Here is an 18,350-nt window from a genome sequence, read left to right on the forward strand (position 1 = left end):
TATGGGGCTCATATTCATCCAGGATAAGCAATTTCCTACTAAGGCTGATAGGGAATGATAATGTTCTGATAGTTAAGTTGGAAAAAAGGGGATACAAGAAAAAAAAATTTTCTATGGGTAATTATAAGTGTTACATAAGGTGAAGAATGTGCTGGTAGGAGTAAATCATAGGGTTAGAATTCTTGAAGTAATGAAACTAGTATTCAAGATAAGACTAAGAAATAAAAAGAAAGTTAAAGTTGATGATGGGATAGACATCTTTGAAGGAAAAGGTGTAAGGATGAGATAGGACTAAAATTAAGGAATAAGTACAGCAGGTTGAAATGATACCAACAATACCAAAAATAGGAAAAGGGAAGTGGATAAGATCCAAAGGACAGGAAGAGAGCTCGATAGAGTCAGTTATAATGATGAGGATAAGGAGTGTCTAACCACTGTCCCTGTGTTAACACTACCTATGAGCGGTGAAGGATACACCGTGTACTGTGACGCCTTCAGAGTTGGCCTAGGGTGTGTTTTGATGCGGAATGGAAAAGTAGTGGCTTATGCTTCAAGGCAGCTGAAGAGGCATGAGCAGAACTATCCCACCCATGATTTGGAAATAGCGGCTGTAGTCTTTGCACTAAAAATCTGGAGACACTACCTGTATGGTGAAGTGTGCGGGATATACACCGACTATAAGAGTTTGAAGTACATCTTCCAACAGAGGGATTTAAACTTGAGACAGAGGAGATGGATGGAGCTTCTGGAAGACTATGATTGCACCATCCAGTACCACCCTGGGAAGGCCAATGTAGTAGCAGATGCTTTAAGCAGAAAATTTTCTGGCAGTTTGGCGCACATTTCAGCAGAGAAGAGACTGTTGATTCAGGAGGTACATGAGTTGATAGATCAAGGTTTAATCCTAGATCTTTCAGATGAGGGATACGTTGGCTCACTTTTCAGTGAGGCTAGACTTGAGGGACAGAGTTAGAGTTTCCCAGCACAGAGACCAACAATTGATGAAGATTATAGAAAGAGTACAGCAAGGTGAAGGTGGTGAGTTTGGATTTGCCAATGATGGTGCCCTAGTGCAAGGTTCTAGGATATGTGTGCCCGATGTGGACAACCTCAGGAATGAAATCATGCGAGAGGCACACTACACACTGTACAGTGTCCACCCAGGTTCCACCAAGATGTACCATGATGTGAAAGATAGCTATTGGTGGAATGGCATGAAGAGAGACATAGCAGACTTTGTGTCCAAGTGCTTGACTTGTCAGAAGGTGAAGTTTGAACACCAGAGACCGTCAGGGAAGTTGCAAGAGCTCCCTATCCCAGAATGGAAGTGGGAAATGATCACTATGGATTTTGTGACTGGGTTGCCTCGTACCACGCGAGGATATGATTCGATATGGGTAATTGTAGACCGCTTGACCAAATCAGCTCACTTCTTACCTGTAAAGACTACATACTCTGTGGCACAGTATGTCCGGCTCTACATTCGAGAAATAGTCAGATTGCATGGAGTTCCGGCTTCCATAATATCTGACAGAGGGCCCCAGTTCACTTCTCGGTTTTGGAGAAAGTTGCAGGAGGCACTTGGCACACAGTTGAACTTCAGTACGGCTTTCCACCCTCAGACAGACGGACAGTCCGAAAGGACAATCCAAACACTGGAAGACATGCTTCGCATGAGTGTTTTGGATTTTGGAGGTCAATGGGATGATCAGCTAGCTTTGGTGGAGTTTGCCTACAACAACAGTTATCACTCCAGCATAGGAATGGCGCCCTATGAGGCACTATATGGAAGAAAGTGTAGGTCTCCTCTGTGTTGGACAGAAATGGGGGAAGCGAAGGTGCATGATGTAAACCTAGTGCAGTACACTTCAGAGATAGTTCCTTTAATCAGGGAACGACTGAAAACAGCTTTCAGTAGGCAGAAAAGTTATGCAGACCCCAGACGGAGGGATGTGGAGTTTGCAGTGGGCGACTATGTATTCCTGAAGGTTTCTCCAATGAAGGGAGTCATGAGATTTGGAAAGAAGGGCAAGTTGGCACCTCGGTATATTGGACCTTTTGAGGTTACTGATAGAGTTGGAGCAGTTGCCTACCGGTTGGAGCTACCACCCAACCTCTCTCACGTTCATCCCGTGTTTCACATCTCCATGCTCAGGAAATACATTCCCGATCCTTCTCATGTACTGCAGCCGGATGTGATAGAGCTAAAAGAGAACTTGACATTTGAGGAGCAGCCTGTAGCCATAGTGGACTACCAAGTGAGACAGCTGAGATTAAAACAGATCCCTATGGTTAAGGTTTTGTGGAGGAGTCAGTCAGTGGAAGAGTGCACCTGGGAGTTAGAACGGGACATGTGTAGCAAGTACCCTTATCTGTTCAATGTATAATCATGTGCTTTATTCTGCCTTGTGTAAAATTCGAGGACGAATTTTCTGTAAGGGGGGAAGAATGTAACACCCCTGATTTTTTTATATATTATTATTGGGCTTCGTGTAGGTATCCTCAATTCGCGGAAATTCGACAGTTGTTGGATGCGTGAATTTCGGCGAACAGACCAGCTACCGGAAAAGTCTCCGAATTGGATCGAGGTTTTGGCTACCCCACCATTGTCAGGCATCCCGAGCGCGTTCCCGAAGTCGGAATCGGCAAAGGTAAACCCGAACCTTTCTTTTTCGTAATTTTCTAGTGCTTAAATAGGATTGAAAATCCATAAAATATTCGTGGTAGCTTAGAAAATTACGATTCTTTTTGCAATAGCTTAGTAATATTTCTAAGGACCGCGGGGCAGAGTTTTATAATTTTTAGAGCTTATTTGAGCAGTTTTTGCAAAAATGATCAATAATAAGGACTAAATTGAAATTTTGCGTATTGTGATGGGTGATTGATTTGATGGGCCCAGGAGGGGCTGTGTGATATGATTGAACTGTTGATATATGGATTGTGAATATAGAAGTGCGTTTTTAGCCCATTTGCAGTTGGGTAGGTCCTAGGTATAGGGAAGATTCTCACGGATTTTCGCACGACTTAGACGCATTTGATCTTTTCTTTGTTTGTATTGAGTCAAATTTATTAAATAGATGTAATGTAATTGTCAGTGAGCCGATGCCTTTCTTCCTCCGCCACCGCCACAAGTAATTTGTCGTCAAGTTTGTGAGTAAAATATTAATTTTAATTGTAATTTCGATATTATTATATGTTCAAGATGCCCATGCATCACTTATATGCATATATTTATGTAGTTAAACTCTAGGCACGAATTATGTTGCATTCATAATCATTAATGTGCCATGAATGTTGTTGTGGTAATTTGGAGCGCAGCGTGCGTGCGTTGGCGTGCGTGTGATGTGGTGTGGACTATGGATAGGACCAGGCGATCACGGCTTGAGTAATTCTGGGACCCGATCCTTCGAGGGGTAGTCACGCTTGAGTAATTCACTGGGACCCTCGATTTGGTTATTAAGTGGAAGTCCGAGCTTGAGTAATTACCGGCACCAGTTGGATTTAAGAGAGTCAGATAGGGATCGGCTCCCATATGTTATGATTGATACTACAGGTGTGTGAGTGCTCCAAATTTCCTTTTGATGTTATGATGTGAAAATGATGTGGATGTTGCATTTCACTCTACAGTGGTGCATTAGTTTTAGATAGTTATAGAGATTATGGTTAAAATTGATATTTTACTCTCTGAGTCGAACGCTCACTCCTGTTCAAAAATTTTTACAGGCCGCAGGAGGATATTTTATTCTGGGTTAACCTGCTTTTATACTTCGCAGGTTGTTTATCGATATTTGTGTAATTTTATTTACTCCTAGAATTTCCGCATGTGTTAGCAGTAATTATTTGAATTTGGTCTGTAATATTATTATCATGTTGGACCTGTAAACTTAATATTTTAAGTCTGTTTTGATGGATTGGATGAGGGAGCTGAGCTCCCATTTATTATTATGTTGATGAGTATGTGGAGGGTGAGCTGAGCTCCCCAATGGATTGTTTATTGTGTTTACAGGTCGGGTGAGTCAAAAACTCCCCGTTGGTAAGTCCATTTTATGGCCGGACTCTGTCCGTTTGTTTTCTTGAAATTGGGCCCAAATGGGCCTCAGCATTGGGTAAATGAACAGTTAGGCTTACTACGGGCCTCGGGGGCTTTAGGCTGGCCCAGGTCCTAGTGCCGGTCCGGCCCATAGGTTGGGTCGTGACAAATGTCATTGTGCTCCTAATAGTAGTAGAGTCTTTCATTTGTTTATTGCTTTTCCTTTTTTATTTTATGAAATGGAAGATGTTTTCGTATGTTTGAGATTTGACCATGGTGGCAAATTTGTAAATGATCCAAACCCTAGCTATAAGGGGTGACGAGTCAGTTTTGCTCCTCAAGTTGACCCTGATGAACTTTCTTTCATAGAGCTTGCTCATTGTACTAAAGACTTAGGGTATACGATTACTGAAGGTGTCTATCGTAGGAAATGTGGTCAAGAGAATAAGGATTTTATGAAGGTATGGTCTGATTCTATTATGCTAGAGATTACTTAGGGTCTTACGAATGGTGCTATATGAGATTCTTATGTCTCTCATTTTGTAGACACTCCTGTAGTTGCAAACAATAATGTACCACTTGCAATAGGAAGTGCATAAGCTAAGAATGTGAACACAAATGATGAAAACATTGAGTTTCATGAAGAAAAAGTTCAATATGAAGGTATAGAAGCTTTAATATAAATGCAGTTAGTTCTGTTAGGGTTGAAGATCGTATATAATGGTGATTATGGGTTTGAAGTTGAAGAGGGTAAATATGGGCATATTATTGATCTAATATTGCAAATTTGGACATGTAAAGCTTGGCAATTGAAGGGCATACCTTATGCACATGCTATATGTGCTATGTATCATAAGAAATTAAATCTAGAAGATTTCATTAGTTCATGGTATTCCAAAGAAACATTCATGAAAGCATATGTTCATTTATATAGTTAGTAAGAGGCATGAAGTTATGACCAGAATCTAATCATCCTTATTTAAAACCCCATGAGATAACCACTATGCTAGGAAGGCCAAAAAAGAATAGGAGGAGGGACAAAGATGAACCCAAGAGGAAATATGGAAAAATTTGAAAATCTAGGATCTAAATGACATGTAAACTATGCAACCAAGTTGGTCACAACAAGAAAACATGTGCAATGAGGAATTTAGTACCAAATTAGGTACATTATTTCTCAATATGTATTAATTATTATGACAATTTTTTACTTCCTTAAATTACCATAGTGTACAATACTGATGTTATTGTTTTACATATATTCTTATAAAACCCACAAAGCAACTAGTGGTGTATCTAGTTCAAGGCCAAGTGCAAGTGGTGATCCAAATGCTAAGGGTGTTGGTAAGGAAATGGTTTCAGGCAAGGGAATTGGTTCTGGTAGGGGAATTGGTTCTGGTAAAGGAATTGGTTGTGGCGGTTCAAGTAAGGAAATTGGTTCTAATAGGGGAATGGTTTTGATAGGGGAAGTCATTCTGGTAAGGGGAATTAGTTTTGATAGGGCGATTGGTGGTGGTAGTTCAAGTGGTTCTGATGTAATTGATGGTATTGGAATGTCAAGTAAAGTTTTTGTTGGGAGAGGAAAATTTCCTAATTTTGGTGTTGCAACTTCTTCAAGTTAAGTAAAGAGAAGAAAAACTAATGGATATGGAAGTTATGTGAGTCTTCATATAGGGGAAACAATTGAAAATATAAATTGATTTACTATTAAAGTTTTTATTTTGGAAAATTTTGTGTTTGTTTACAATTCAAATCAATATTTTGTGCAACCTAAGAGATCATTTAAGAGAGTGATAATCAGTAGACATATAATTGAACATACATTAGAAGCAACAAGTGACTTAGGATTCCAACCAAGAGGGTTGAGATGGAAGGGAAAAAATGTAGTTACCTTAAGGCAACTTTAGTAGCAAACAATTGAAATGGCTATGCACAGAAGACATCTCTCTTCACAACAAGGGCCTTGATCACATCAACCTTCAAAAAGCTAGTAATAATATTGGGAATGACATATAGCCTAGTGGAAATGCCTAATGAAGAATGTGTTTTATTTTGAGTTTTTTTATATTAGCCATATTGTTGTTATCTTGTATTATAGTAGCAACATCGGCAATAGTTTGTTAGAAAGTTTAGATTTACTATCATCTGCAATATTGTTTGGCGTATATAAAATAAAATTTGAAATGTATGTAGAATGGCATTTTTGGCTTGTTTATATATGAACAGTTGGGTTTGACTAATAAAATATAGTACTGTTATCCTTGTTCAGTTAATTTATATGCGAATAGTTGCCATATTGCACCAATTCTAATTTTTATAGGCTTTTTCATATCGCACCATCATTTCAATTAACTTATTTTACTTCACAATCATCATAATTGTTATAATAACAAAAGCAGAACAGTGAATTTGTCATTTCATTTCCATTAATTTCCACAAACATATACAAGACACCATTTCGCAATAGTAGACATCCAATATGTAAAAAATATAGTAGATTATAGTACAAAATTATAGACTTTCTCTGCCAAAAAATATTCAATTTCACTAGTGAAGAACTAACTTCATAGTGGATTAGTGACTACACAGACACCATTTGCACCAAAAAAAAAAAAAAATCTTGTTAATCAACATTCCTCCAATAATAACTGGTTCCCCAACTATAAGGTCCCCTGTCAAAGGTTGATTCATTGCAAATTAAACTAGCTACAACTGCATTCACATATGTCAAAAAAATAAACACGATAGTCACAACTATACAAATTTACCTCCATTTTTGCTCTCCCTTCCTTGCACTATCTTTTTCACATTTACAAACCCTAACTCTTGAGAGCAAACTCACAATAACCTACTTTGCATGAATTGGGATTGGAGGATCCAATCACACATTTTGCAAATTTAATCAACTCATCAAAACAAATATAACAACTAAAATTGATACTTATAATCTACTCACATACTTACCTCATATTTTCCATATCCCAAAAACCTCCTTCTCAGATTCATATTCATCTAAGAATGCTTTAACACTAACAGTTCCCCATAATGACATATTGGAATGACAAACTCAAATGTCAACTCTTCCGTTGTCTCTTCCAACACTACTTTGTTCAATTGGATTAAAGAAGCTCCATTGAATCTTCAAACGATAGAGACAATGAAAGACAAATGGGTAATGGAGAAAGAATGAATTTTTACCATTGAAAGGCAATTGCATCTATTAATAAATGGGTCTTTAATCCCTAATTAGGGTTTAGTTTTGTTACCATTTGCTTTTTTATTATTTTTCTTCCATGTCATCTTCTTTTAACAGTATCACTTACGTAACAAAGCTTATATCCACGCGACTTGCGAACTAGGATGACAAGTGTTAAAAAGTTATAAAATTAATAATGTTAGGTGTTAAATGTTAACAATAAAAAGATTATGGAGCTAACTGACCCTTTATGTAAGGGTCAGGTGCTAAATAATGTATTTGACCATTTTCTCACTTATTGTTGTATATAATTCAGATTTATTGATAAATTTTGGTTGCATGCTAATGATATATTGGTTATTACAATATTTTATATATGGTAATACCAAAAAAAAAAAAAATCAAATACCTTGACTACATAAAATAAATGTTATATACGACACCTTTCTTTCAATATTTTGTTGCCATTAAGAAAATTTCTAAACTGGCACTGGTTCATAACCCCACACATGAACCCAACCAATGATATGTTGCTAGCTCAAATAAAAATCAGTTTTCTTTTTTAAATATTTCTAAAAAGTGGGCCTACACTCTTTATTGTTAAGAGTTGTATTTATATTGCTTTTTCCTGCACACATATCTATTATATACATAAAGTCAAAAAAACAAAAGTTTATACATATAAGAATTGACAGTTAACTATTTCTGTGTTTTTTACTATGTAAATAGAGCCAATGTCCTCTTCTTCTGTTTTCAATGGTGCAGACGGCACTAGATAGATGATGAAAAATATAGAACCGTGTATAAAAAAATAAAAATAAAATAAAAATTACAGTGAGTGACAATTTAAGGGAATTTTTCTTATTTATACACGCTCTGTCGTGAATTCAAGATATAAATTGTATAGTGAGATTTATTTATTAAATACATTAATTTTATATATTTATTTCTTTGATCCATAATGAATTAAGTCAAGACAAGAATTTTCAATTTAAAGTTAGGGTAATTTAAATTTGTTTCTTTATTTTTAATTTTCATTGTTGGGTTCTAACCATAGTTAAGAAAAAATAATAATTTGAATATTATATTTGAGCTGGTAGCATATCATTGATTGGATCCATTTGTACAATCATAGAACTAAGCTGGGTAAGAAATCTCCTGGAATTAAAGATAACAATTAGACGCACAGATAATCAAATATTAATAACCTTTCATCTTGTTATTTAGTAAAAATATACTGATTTTGCTTTACCTGATTGGGTGGGAGGTTGAAGATATCATATTCTTTTCTTCATGCAGTTATAATATTATGATTTTTAAAGGCTAGGGTTTGAGATCGTCTTTACCTTAATTTTAATCTGACCTCATTTTTTTGTAATGAATTAATTCTTAAATAATTGTAATAAGATTTAAAAAAAAAATGAAATTGTAAACCACGAAATTAATGTATCACTATTAAGACTTATGTTATATTTGAATTTTGGAATGTGGAGCCCCAAAATAATCTGAAATAAAGGATACTAGAACGTATTTAAACTAATGACATCAATCTCTTGTCATTGTTGTAGTTCTTTAGTTATGAAGTACAAGAATGGAACTATTTTAAATAGGGGTGGAACCATAGTTTTGAAAACTAAATTGAATTACTCGATCGAATCAATTTAATTGAGAACCATTAAATAGGGGTGGAACTATAGTTTTGAAAACCAAATTGAATTACTCGATCGAATCAATTTAATTGAGAACCAAATCTTAATCCACTATGGTTCACTTATAAACCTAGTGAGTAGCTAGTGAACTAATAAACCCATTCAAGTTTAAATTGGTTGGTCGGATTATAAATCAAATGAACCAATTAATGGGGTAAATTTCATTCATCTTCCCTAAACTTAAATCATTGTAACAATGTTATCATAAAATTTCAATTTGTAATATAAACTTCCCAAACATCTAATTGAGTAACAATAAAGCCCTTCTAACTTATTATCCCCATTCTTCAGTTACAAAACCACCGTCCCATATCTTATTCTTTAGAAATCACAAAATTATTATGCAATTCCTAGAAAAAGTTCGTGTGAAAAAATAATATAAAAATCAAATCTTTCACTTCAATTACAAAACTTGGTACATTGCAAAATGCTGCACAAAAATTTTCACTCTAGCTTTATTCATTGTGCATTTGCATTTCGTTGATTCATACATCATATTTGATATACTTGTAAAAGCAAGTATGTACATGTATCTTCCAAAGATATGCATATCGGAAAAACTTCCTAGCAGTTGATTCCACATTGCTTAGTGTCAGGTCCCTTGGTTTTCATGACAAATGGGTCTATTCGAACCCAAAGCAAGGAAAATATTGAAGCCAAGAGAACAGACCAGATAACAACAATGGTCGGTGTCCTGTTTTGCCGCCCCATCAAACCTTTCAGGAATGGGTAGAGGTGGACAATCACCCAGAAGGCAAAGAAGAGCTTGCCAAATAATGGCCCCCATGATTGGTATCCATTATTTATAGCATCTGAGACTCCAGCAACAACTCCAACAAGGTTGATGATTAGGATGGTAGTTGGAGGTATCAAGAGGGTTGTCCATTTAAAAGCATATAGTTCTCCAAATTCTTCATCATCAGTTGCTTTGGATGTAACTGTGAAGTTTGTGTCAATGCCAGCTAAAATCTTTAGAAGACCTTGCACAACAGCAAAGAGATGAGCTGATATTCCACCAATGACCCAGAATTGCTCATTTCTCCACCATTCTTCAATGCTCACCCCACTCCATCTTAGCTCAAGAATACCCGTTGCAAAGATTGATATGAATAAAGCAATGAAGAAAAGACTTGCAAAGGTGCTTATCTGGATTGTAATAAAATCAAATAAGTTAAATATTATCTTAGAACTTAGAAACAAATCAATTCATGTTTGCAATGCTAGCATGGAACTTGAAAACAAATCTACATCCAACGTGACCGAGTTTCTTATGAAAATCATTTATTGTTATGGGGCTGGCATTAAATAATCTAGGTTGATGAATAAATCTATATTAACCTTCTATGCCTACTAAAGCTATGCATATGTGCTATTTTTTTTTTATCTTTTATGAAACATTGGAGAAAAGTTAAATTACATCATTACCTCGGGCATGATGAATTTATCTGTCAGCAAGCATATGGCAGGCAAGGTACAATATGCAAGAAGTGGTATGGAGGTGAAAGGATAGACAGTTGTGTTGACATATGCGAATCTCTCAAGCCACTTGAGCTTTCCTTCTTTATAGCCATACCAGACAGGACTGTGACGACTAAAGAAGATCTCAACAGAACCAAGGGCCCACCTAAGCACTTGGTTCAGCCGATCTGACAGATTGATAGGAGCTGAACCTTTAAATGCAGGTCTCTTAGGCATGCAGTAGATGGACCTCCAGCCGCGACAATGCATCTTGAAACCTGTAAGGATATCCTCTGTAATTGAACCATAAATCCAGCCAAGCTGCACAGGCAAAAGCAACGTTATCCAAGAGACTAAAATTTGTACCCAGAAGAGCTATCAGGTTTTGGCTATGTTGATATTACCTCAGTTCCCCAATCGGTTTTGTCTTCATAGCCACAACTAATCACATGAATGGCTTCTTTAAGCAAAGATGCAGGACTTGAGGAAGGAGGGACACCACCTTCTTCCATTAAAGTTGAAGTCACAAAAATTGCCGACTGTCCAAATCTCTTCTCAAAATTCATCTGGGACATCAAAAGTTGCTTGTCATCATCCACTCCTGCCAAGGAAAAAAAAAAGAAAAAAAAAAAGAATGCATGAAGATGACATTCGAAGGAAAATGATTTATGAACCAAGTAGCATTAAAAGATTGATTAGTGAGGTGTGTGTTTTTGACAAACCTTCAAGATTTGTAGCTTCTCCATTAGCACCTCTCTTAGATTCCTTCGTTTTGCGGCGCCCAAAACATGGGCAGCAGTCACAACTAACCATTTTTGGGCGCTTAGGATCCTTTGGTGGTTCATATCCATATAGTGCTTGCCTTCTAAAAACACATCCAGTCCCGACATACACAGGACCTTGAACTCCATCTAGACCTTTCATGTTAATCTGCAAGAACATAGAAAAATTCAAGTATATCATTTCATAATTATTCCCTGTATAATTTACATATTTATTGGATCAAAAACACTAAGCAAAAATATGTAACTGAAAAATAGCACTTACATCAAAGAAGACTGTGTTTCTATTTGCATATCGATCATGCTTATCTATACCATCGAATCTTTGAGGGAATTGTACATAACAAACTTTCTTCCCTGTTTGAGGATCCATCAAGAAACACATGGCTTCTCTGACGGCTTTGCTATTATTGACATAGTGATCACAATCCAAGTTTAGCATGAATGGTGCATTGGTAAGTACTGCAGAGACACGAATCTAGAAATTGCCAAGCAAAAAATTAAGCAACCCTTGCAAAGGTGAAGCTACAACATATAAACAAGAGTGAGATCTTGTGGAATTTTGTTCATTACCAGAGCATTCATGGCACCAGCTTTCTTGTGATGTGCAAAACCAGGCCTTTTTTCACGAGACACATAAACGAGGCGAGGGAGCTCATTTCCTTCAACATCATGACCTCCACTGTGACCCAGAAACACTTGAATCATACCAGGGTGATCCCTGGTATTATTTCCAGGCCATGGAGTCCCATCTTGCATTATCCATCCCTCTGGAGGAACCTTCTGTGCTTTTGCTACAATAGCGTTTATCCTGACCTTGAATTCTTCATATTCTCTCTATAAAGAACACAAAAATATGTAGCATTTTCATTAACTAAAACAACATCAAGTCCTTCCATTGTAAAGGGCGTAGAGAGGTTAATCACAAACCTTCATAGCTCTACGTTCTTTAACGAAGGTAGGCTGGACCTTGTCTTTGAGATAATCCACCTTTAAAGCGAAGTACATCTCAGGGGCTCGAGGCTCTATGTTAAATTTCTTGCAGAATGGTACCCATTTTCTTGCAAATTCAGCGGTTTCAGACAAGGCTTCAAAGGTGCACATGGAAGCACCATCATCTGAGAGGTAGCATGAGATCTTTTCTACTGGATAATCCACAGCCAAGATTGACAATATTGTATTTGCAGTCACCAAGGGAGGTTCCTTCATAGGATCCACAGTACTGACGAAGAAATCCACTGGAGCTAGCATATTCGGCTCACCTTCCCTCTCATATCTACATTACAAAACTCGTCACTAATTACCATAAGATTTGTAACAAAAATTTATAATTATATCATATATTGAGGCCAAATGGACGTTATGCCATAGGCTTCCCAATGAAAGGTGTATTTAGAACGATTTTATTGTAAACAATGCAGGACAAAGTCAAAATTATGGGAATCAGTGTTATATATAAAATTAATTTAAAAACAATCAATCACAATGATTATTTATATATATTTTAAAGGGGTTAATGTCATATATGTCATAATAGAAACGGTTAAAAAAAAAATTACTGTACCAATACTATAAAAATATATTAAATGTATGATAAGGAATAAAATATTCTAATATTTCATATTACTTAAATCATGATAAAATAATAAAAATTATTTGGAAGAGCTAAAAACTAAAGTGAAATAAATTTTGCTAGGATACATGTGAGTGTAAAAGAAAGTTTTAGAAGGGTTGGGGGAGTCATGGCCCTCACTATTCCCCTTTTCTTCGTCCTAAAATCATTGAGTCTCATATGGATTTCATTGTAATTAATCAGAATGTATTTATCAAATTTCATTCTGCTAAATTAAACTAAACTTTTATCTCAAAAATTTATTAGGGTCGGCTATATGGATTTTTTTTCTTCACTTTAAATGATTTTGGGTTAAATCCTCGGAAATATGTAATGTTTCTAGGTCATGTTGTACTACTTTCCTCCAAGTCAGTTTAAGTCTACCCCTTCTTTTCTTTCTATCCTCTAACCCAATATGCTTTACTTGTCTAACTAGAATCTCCGTATGTCTACCATTCACATGACCAAATCACCTCAATCTCCCTTCTCTCAACTTATCCTCAATTGGCACTACTCCTACCTTTTCTCTAATACTCTCATTACGGATTTTATCTAGTCTAGTATAGCCACTCATCCACCTAAACATTTTTATCTTTGCGACTCTTATCTTAGACACATACTACTCCTTCATTGTTCAATACTCACTACCATATAACATGGCTAGTCGTATGGCTGTACGGTAAAATTTTTCTTTCAACTTATTGGGAATCTTGCGATCACACAAAACTCTCATGGCACGTCTCCACCTCAACCATCCGACTTTAATCCTATGACTAACATCCTCCTCACATCTCCCATCTACTTGAAGGATTGAGCCGAGATATTTAAAGTGATTACTTTGGGGTAATACCACTCCATCCAAACTAACTCATTCCCCATCACCAGTTCGATATTCACTGAACTTGTAATGCATGTATTCTATCTTTGTTCTACTTAACTTAAAGCCCTTTGGCTCTAGAGTGCTTCTCCAAAGCTCTAGCTTTCTATTGACTCCTTCTCGCATCTCATCTATCAGAACTATTATCATCCGTAAATATCATGCACCAAGGGATACTTTTTTGTATATGTCCTATCAATCCATCTAGAACTAATGTAAAAAGGAAGGGCTTATAGCTAAACCTTAGTGTAATCCAACTGAGATAGAAAAATCTCTTGTGTCTCCTCCCACTGTGCGTATAATAGTAGTTGCTCCTTCATATATATCTTTCAACACTTGTATATATCTAATAGATATCCTCTTTTGTTCTAATACTCTCCACAAGAGATCTCTTGGAATATTATCATAAGCCTTCTCCAAATCAATAAAAACCATATGTAGATCTTTCTTCATATCTCTATATTTTTCCTTCAAGCTTCTAATGAGAAAGATCGCTTCTATAGTTGAATGACCGAGCATGAAGCCAAATTGATTGGGAGAGACAGAAGTGTCATGACGTAGTCGATGTTCCATAACTCTCTCCCACAACTTCATAGTATGGCTCATGAGTTTAATTCCCCTATAGCTTGAGCAACTCTATATGTCTCCCTTATTTTTAAAAATAGATATTAAAATTCTTTTCCTCCAATCATCAGGCATTTTTTTTGAGTTTAGAATCTTATTAAATAATTTAGTTAACCATGTCACTCCCATATCTCCCAAACACTTCCATACTTCAACTAGTATTCCATCAGGTCTACAGGCTTTACCCACTTTCATTTTCTTAAGTGCTTCCTTTACTTCTGAAGATCTAATCCTTCTAGTGTAATTTATATTCTTTTATATTGCTCTGTAGTCTACATTCACACAATTACTACTTTGACTATTGTTAAAGAGATTATCAAAATAATTTCTCCATCTTTCTTTAATGTCCTCATCTTTCGATAACACTTTTCCTTCTTTATCTTTAATTCACCTAACTTGATTGAGATCTTGATATTTCTTTTCTCTCCTTCTTGCTAATCTATAAATATTTGTCTCTCCTTCTTTAGCTCCAAGTTTCTCATTTAACTTTTCAAATACCTATGCTCTTGCTTGACTAACTGTTTTTTTTTTTTTTGCCTCTTTCTTTGCTATCTTGTACTGTTTATACACTTCATTATTATCACACTTAGGTAATTTCTTATACCATTCTCTCTTTCTCTTCACGGCCTTTTGTACTTTCTCATTCCACCACCATCTCTCTTTTGAGGGTGGTCCATGTCCTCTAGACCCTCTAAATACTTTTCTAACTACTTCTCTAATCTTTGATGCCATCTGTATCCACATACTATTGGCCTCTACATCCAGCTTACATGCTTCGGACTCAAGAAGCTTATTTTTGAACTTCATTTGTTTTACTCCTTTGAACTCCTACTACTTTATTCGAGCTATAATATTTTTTCTAGCCTTACTTGAATTGTTTCTAAACTTGACATCCAAGACCACTTAACGATATTGACTTTTTAAAGTCTCTCCCGGAATGACCTTGTAATTCTTGCATAGAGCTCTATTTGTCTTCCTTGTTAAGAGGAAGTCAATTTAGCTTCTATATTGCCCACTTTTGAAAGTTACTAAATGTGACTCCCTTTTTATAAAGTAGGTATTTGCTAGTATTAGGTCATATGCTATAACAAAATCTAGGATACTTTTCTCCTCCTCCTTTCGACTATAATGAAATTAACCATCTCAAAAATAAAATAAATAGAATATAATAAAACTTTTAGCATCTCGATACTAATAATAGATTAACTATACAAATGTTAAAAGGCTATATATACATATAGAGATGTTTGCTTGCAAATTGAATGTAGTGGTGTATTACCTGAGAGAAAGGCGATCAAGATAGGTCTCACGATCAATTGGGAGCCACTTGGGGAACTGATCAAGAATCCATGAAAATGCAAACCAGATCTCACAGATGATAGATGTTAGCCAGAGCCCAATTGCATCATGCACTGGGTTCAATATTCTATACCGAAGAAATAAAGCCAATATCACAAGGCGAGCCACAATAATCATTCTATATGGGTTGATCTTGCTAGATGCAATTGGTACTTTCCTCGAAAGTGGCTGCCTTGTCTCATCTACCCTGCGTCCAGTAATGGTTTACACATTAAATTTATGGAACTTTAGCAAAATTAGTAACATAGCTTCAAGAGAAATTCATATATAATTATATAAAAGGTTCCAAGTATACAAGCCATGCGTAAACTTATTTTAGTTTCTCTTTAGCTTCCTCGTAGTGTATTACAATATAAGAGATTTCACGCATAAACTCGCGCGCTTATTTTCTTAAATTAAAGTGAATCTTTCTATAAATTAAAGTAAGAAGGTACCTCGCACTTTAATTGCATATTAAAATAAAAAATTTTGTATTTTTGCTTTCTTCACACACTTAGATCTTATTCATTCATTTTTCCCCTTAATATTAAGATTCATTATTATTTAATCTCAAAACATTAGAATTATCTATTATTTTATTCCTCAATTTTGCAATTATTTAAAGTTTCTCTCAGTCTCTCCCTCTCTTTGCTCCTCACTCTGCCTTTCTCTCTTATTTATTCTCTCCCCATTTCTATCTCTCTTCCTCTCTCCTTTTTATGTCTCTCTCTTTCCCTCTCTATCAAGTCCTCTCTCGTTCATTTCTCTTTATCTCTCTTTCTCCTCTGTTTCCTTATCTTTCTCTCTCTTCCTGTTTCAATCTTTTGTCTCTTTGATGCAATAGAGAGAGAGAGACATAAATGGAAGGGAGATATAGAAAGAGGGGGGAGAGAGAGAAACAAATTATAATATTTCCAAAGTTGAAAGATGAAACTGTACATAATTAATTACAATGTTTGAAAAATAAATAGTAATTAATTTTAAATACTAATAACCAAAATTTACGGAAGAACCTAATTGAATGATGTAAGCAATTGAGCTAATTGAGGGGTTAAATAGTCTATATTTTAAAATACAAGAATACTAGTGTTAATAATAATAATAATAATAATAATAATAATAATAATAATAATAATAATAATAATAATAATAATAATAATAATAATAATAAATTACCCTAAATTAAAATTAAATTAATAAATGCAAATATACAAAATCATCTTTCTAAATAAAAATAAATTAAAGTGGACGCTCACATGACTGCGTCAGGATCATCATCAGGTTCAGGTCCCAGATTGCCTTGCTGCATTTTCCAGTCATCCATCTTCTCCTTCCATCCCCTCTTTCTCGTTTCATCCCATTTCGCACTTCCTAATTAACAATTTTACCAAACTATGAGAAGAAAATGAAGACAAAATTTCAATCAATTCAAACTAGATGCATGTACTACCTGGCTCAGATACTGGATATGGATGCACTCGTTTATGAAGTGAAGACGCCAACATCTGTTCTCCATGAGATCCAATAGGAAACTCTCCACTGACCTGCATGAATTTCCAATCTAATTAAAAACTGCATAGAAAGATGGAAAATCAAAGCGAAGAAAGAGTTGCTTACTGGTTTTGATCTGAATCCACCGGCTATAACTGGTGGGAATTGGCTATTTTCCTCATCGTCATGGCCTCTTCCATAGGTCATCTTCCCATAAAGCATAGCCTCTGTGAGATGCTTGTTCTTGTCTTGCTCATCTTCAATGTTGAACTCATGTTCAATATCATCAACGTCCTCCTCATCATCGTCTCCCGCAACCCTGGGGCTCCCTGTGCAAATTTTGTACAAAAATTAGTTTGGAATATGGTCAAGAACAAGAAGAAATGATACTGTTAATTTCCAGCAAATATATATATCTGCATGCCCTTGAGACGCTTGTATCTAGTTTTGCACTGAGGACAAACTTGAGTTCCTTCTCTTCTTTCATACTCATAGCAAGGCCTACAAACTGGAAAACCACACTCATTGCAAGCCACGAACAGATCTCCATCCACCGTTAACCCAATCTGATCCCCACATATCTCACAAACTTGACCATCCAAGTTCTTCAAAGGCTTAGGCTGCACAAAAAAGAATGAGTTTCGCATTAATGGTATTGGATTTGTTTATTCTTCTTCAGGATTATTGTGAGGTTATGAATTCAACCGTTGAGAGATTAATCAAGCAAAAATAAAAAGGAAAACACAAAGAGCTAGCTTAAACATGCATGCATGCATGCACATGATTTTCAACAAGTGTATGTTGGTACGTTATTTCTAAAAGCATGCATGTGATCTGATTGGTTACCTCTTCATGGCCATGAATGACGACGAGCTCATTGCGGTTGTGAGAGCCGGCAACAAGGCCAGCGCTGGCTTCCATGGTGATCTGTGAATGGAGAGAAGAGAGAGAAGAAAGAAATGGGTTAGGGGTGAGAGGTGAAGGGTGTTTCTTTTTTAAGAATGAAAAGGGTAGGGTATATGGAAGCTTGATATCTGTCTTTCTTACCTAATTCATCCTGGTAAGAGAGATGGGGTGGTGGTGGTGGTGGGCGTTGGTTGCAGAGTCACCGTTGCCCTAAAGCTAAGCTTCTTCTATTTTTCAACTACCTTAAACACTTCTACTACGTTTCTTATGTCTTTTTTCTTTCAACGGCCACTGAGCCGTGTTGTAAACTAATGCCAGTTAATTTTT

General features: G+C 35.9%; 1 protein-coding gene across 1 annotated transcript; it reads right to left on the reverse strand.

Moving 5' to 3' along the window:
• Positions 1–9,301: 9,301 nt before the first annotated feature.
• Positions 9,302–18,130, reverse strand: LOC110662040 (cellulose synthase A catalytic subunit 7 [UDP-forming]). Its single transcript, XM_021820904.2, has 13 exons — positions 17,964–18,130; positions 17,542–17,737; positions 17,244–17,446; positions 17,077–17,170; positions 16,883–16,997; positions 15,568–15,834; positions 12,106–12,451; positions 11,749–12,012; positions 11,441–11,653; positions 11,116–11,323; positions 10,798–10,994; positions 10,361–10,714; positions 9,302–10,081 (listed from the first exon to the last, which is right to left on the reverse strand). The coding sequence occupies exons 1-13, from the start codon at positions 18,036–18,038 to the stop codon at positions 9,500–9,502; spliced, it is 3,114 nt and encodes a 1,037-aa protein (XP_021676596.2). The 5' UTR covers positions 18,039–18,130; the 3' UTR covers positions 9,302–9,499.
• Between the last annotated feature and the right edge of the window lie 220 nt (positions 18,131–18,350).

The sequence above is a fragment of the Hevea brasiliensis genome, chromosome 13 (genome assembly GCF_030052815.1).
Source record: "Hevea brasiliensis isolate MT/VB/25A 57/8 chromosome 13, ASM3005281v1, whole genome shotgun sequence".
NCBI classification, from domain to species: domain Eukaryota; kingdom Viridiplantae; phylum Streptophyta; class Magnoliopsida; order Malpighiales; family Euphorbiaceae; genus Hevea; species Hevea brasiliensis.

Coding starts and splice junctions, on each gene's coding strand:
- LOC110662040 (XM_021820904.2), bottom strand. CDS start 18,038: ATGGAAGCCAGCGCTGGCCTTGTTGCCGGCTCTCACAACCGCAATGAG. Junction 17,171..17,243: donor GTGGATTCAGATCAAAACCA/GTAAGCAACTCT, acceptor AAATTCATGCAG/GTCAGTGGAGAGTTTCCTAT. Junction 11,654..11,748: donor CTGGTGCCATGAATGCTCTG/GTAATGAACAAA, acceptor GGCAATTTCTAG/ATTCGTGTCTCTGCAGTACT.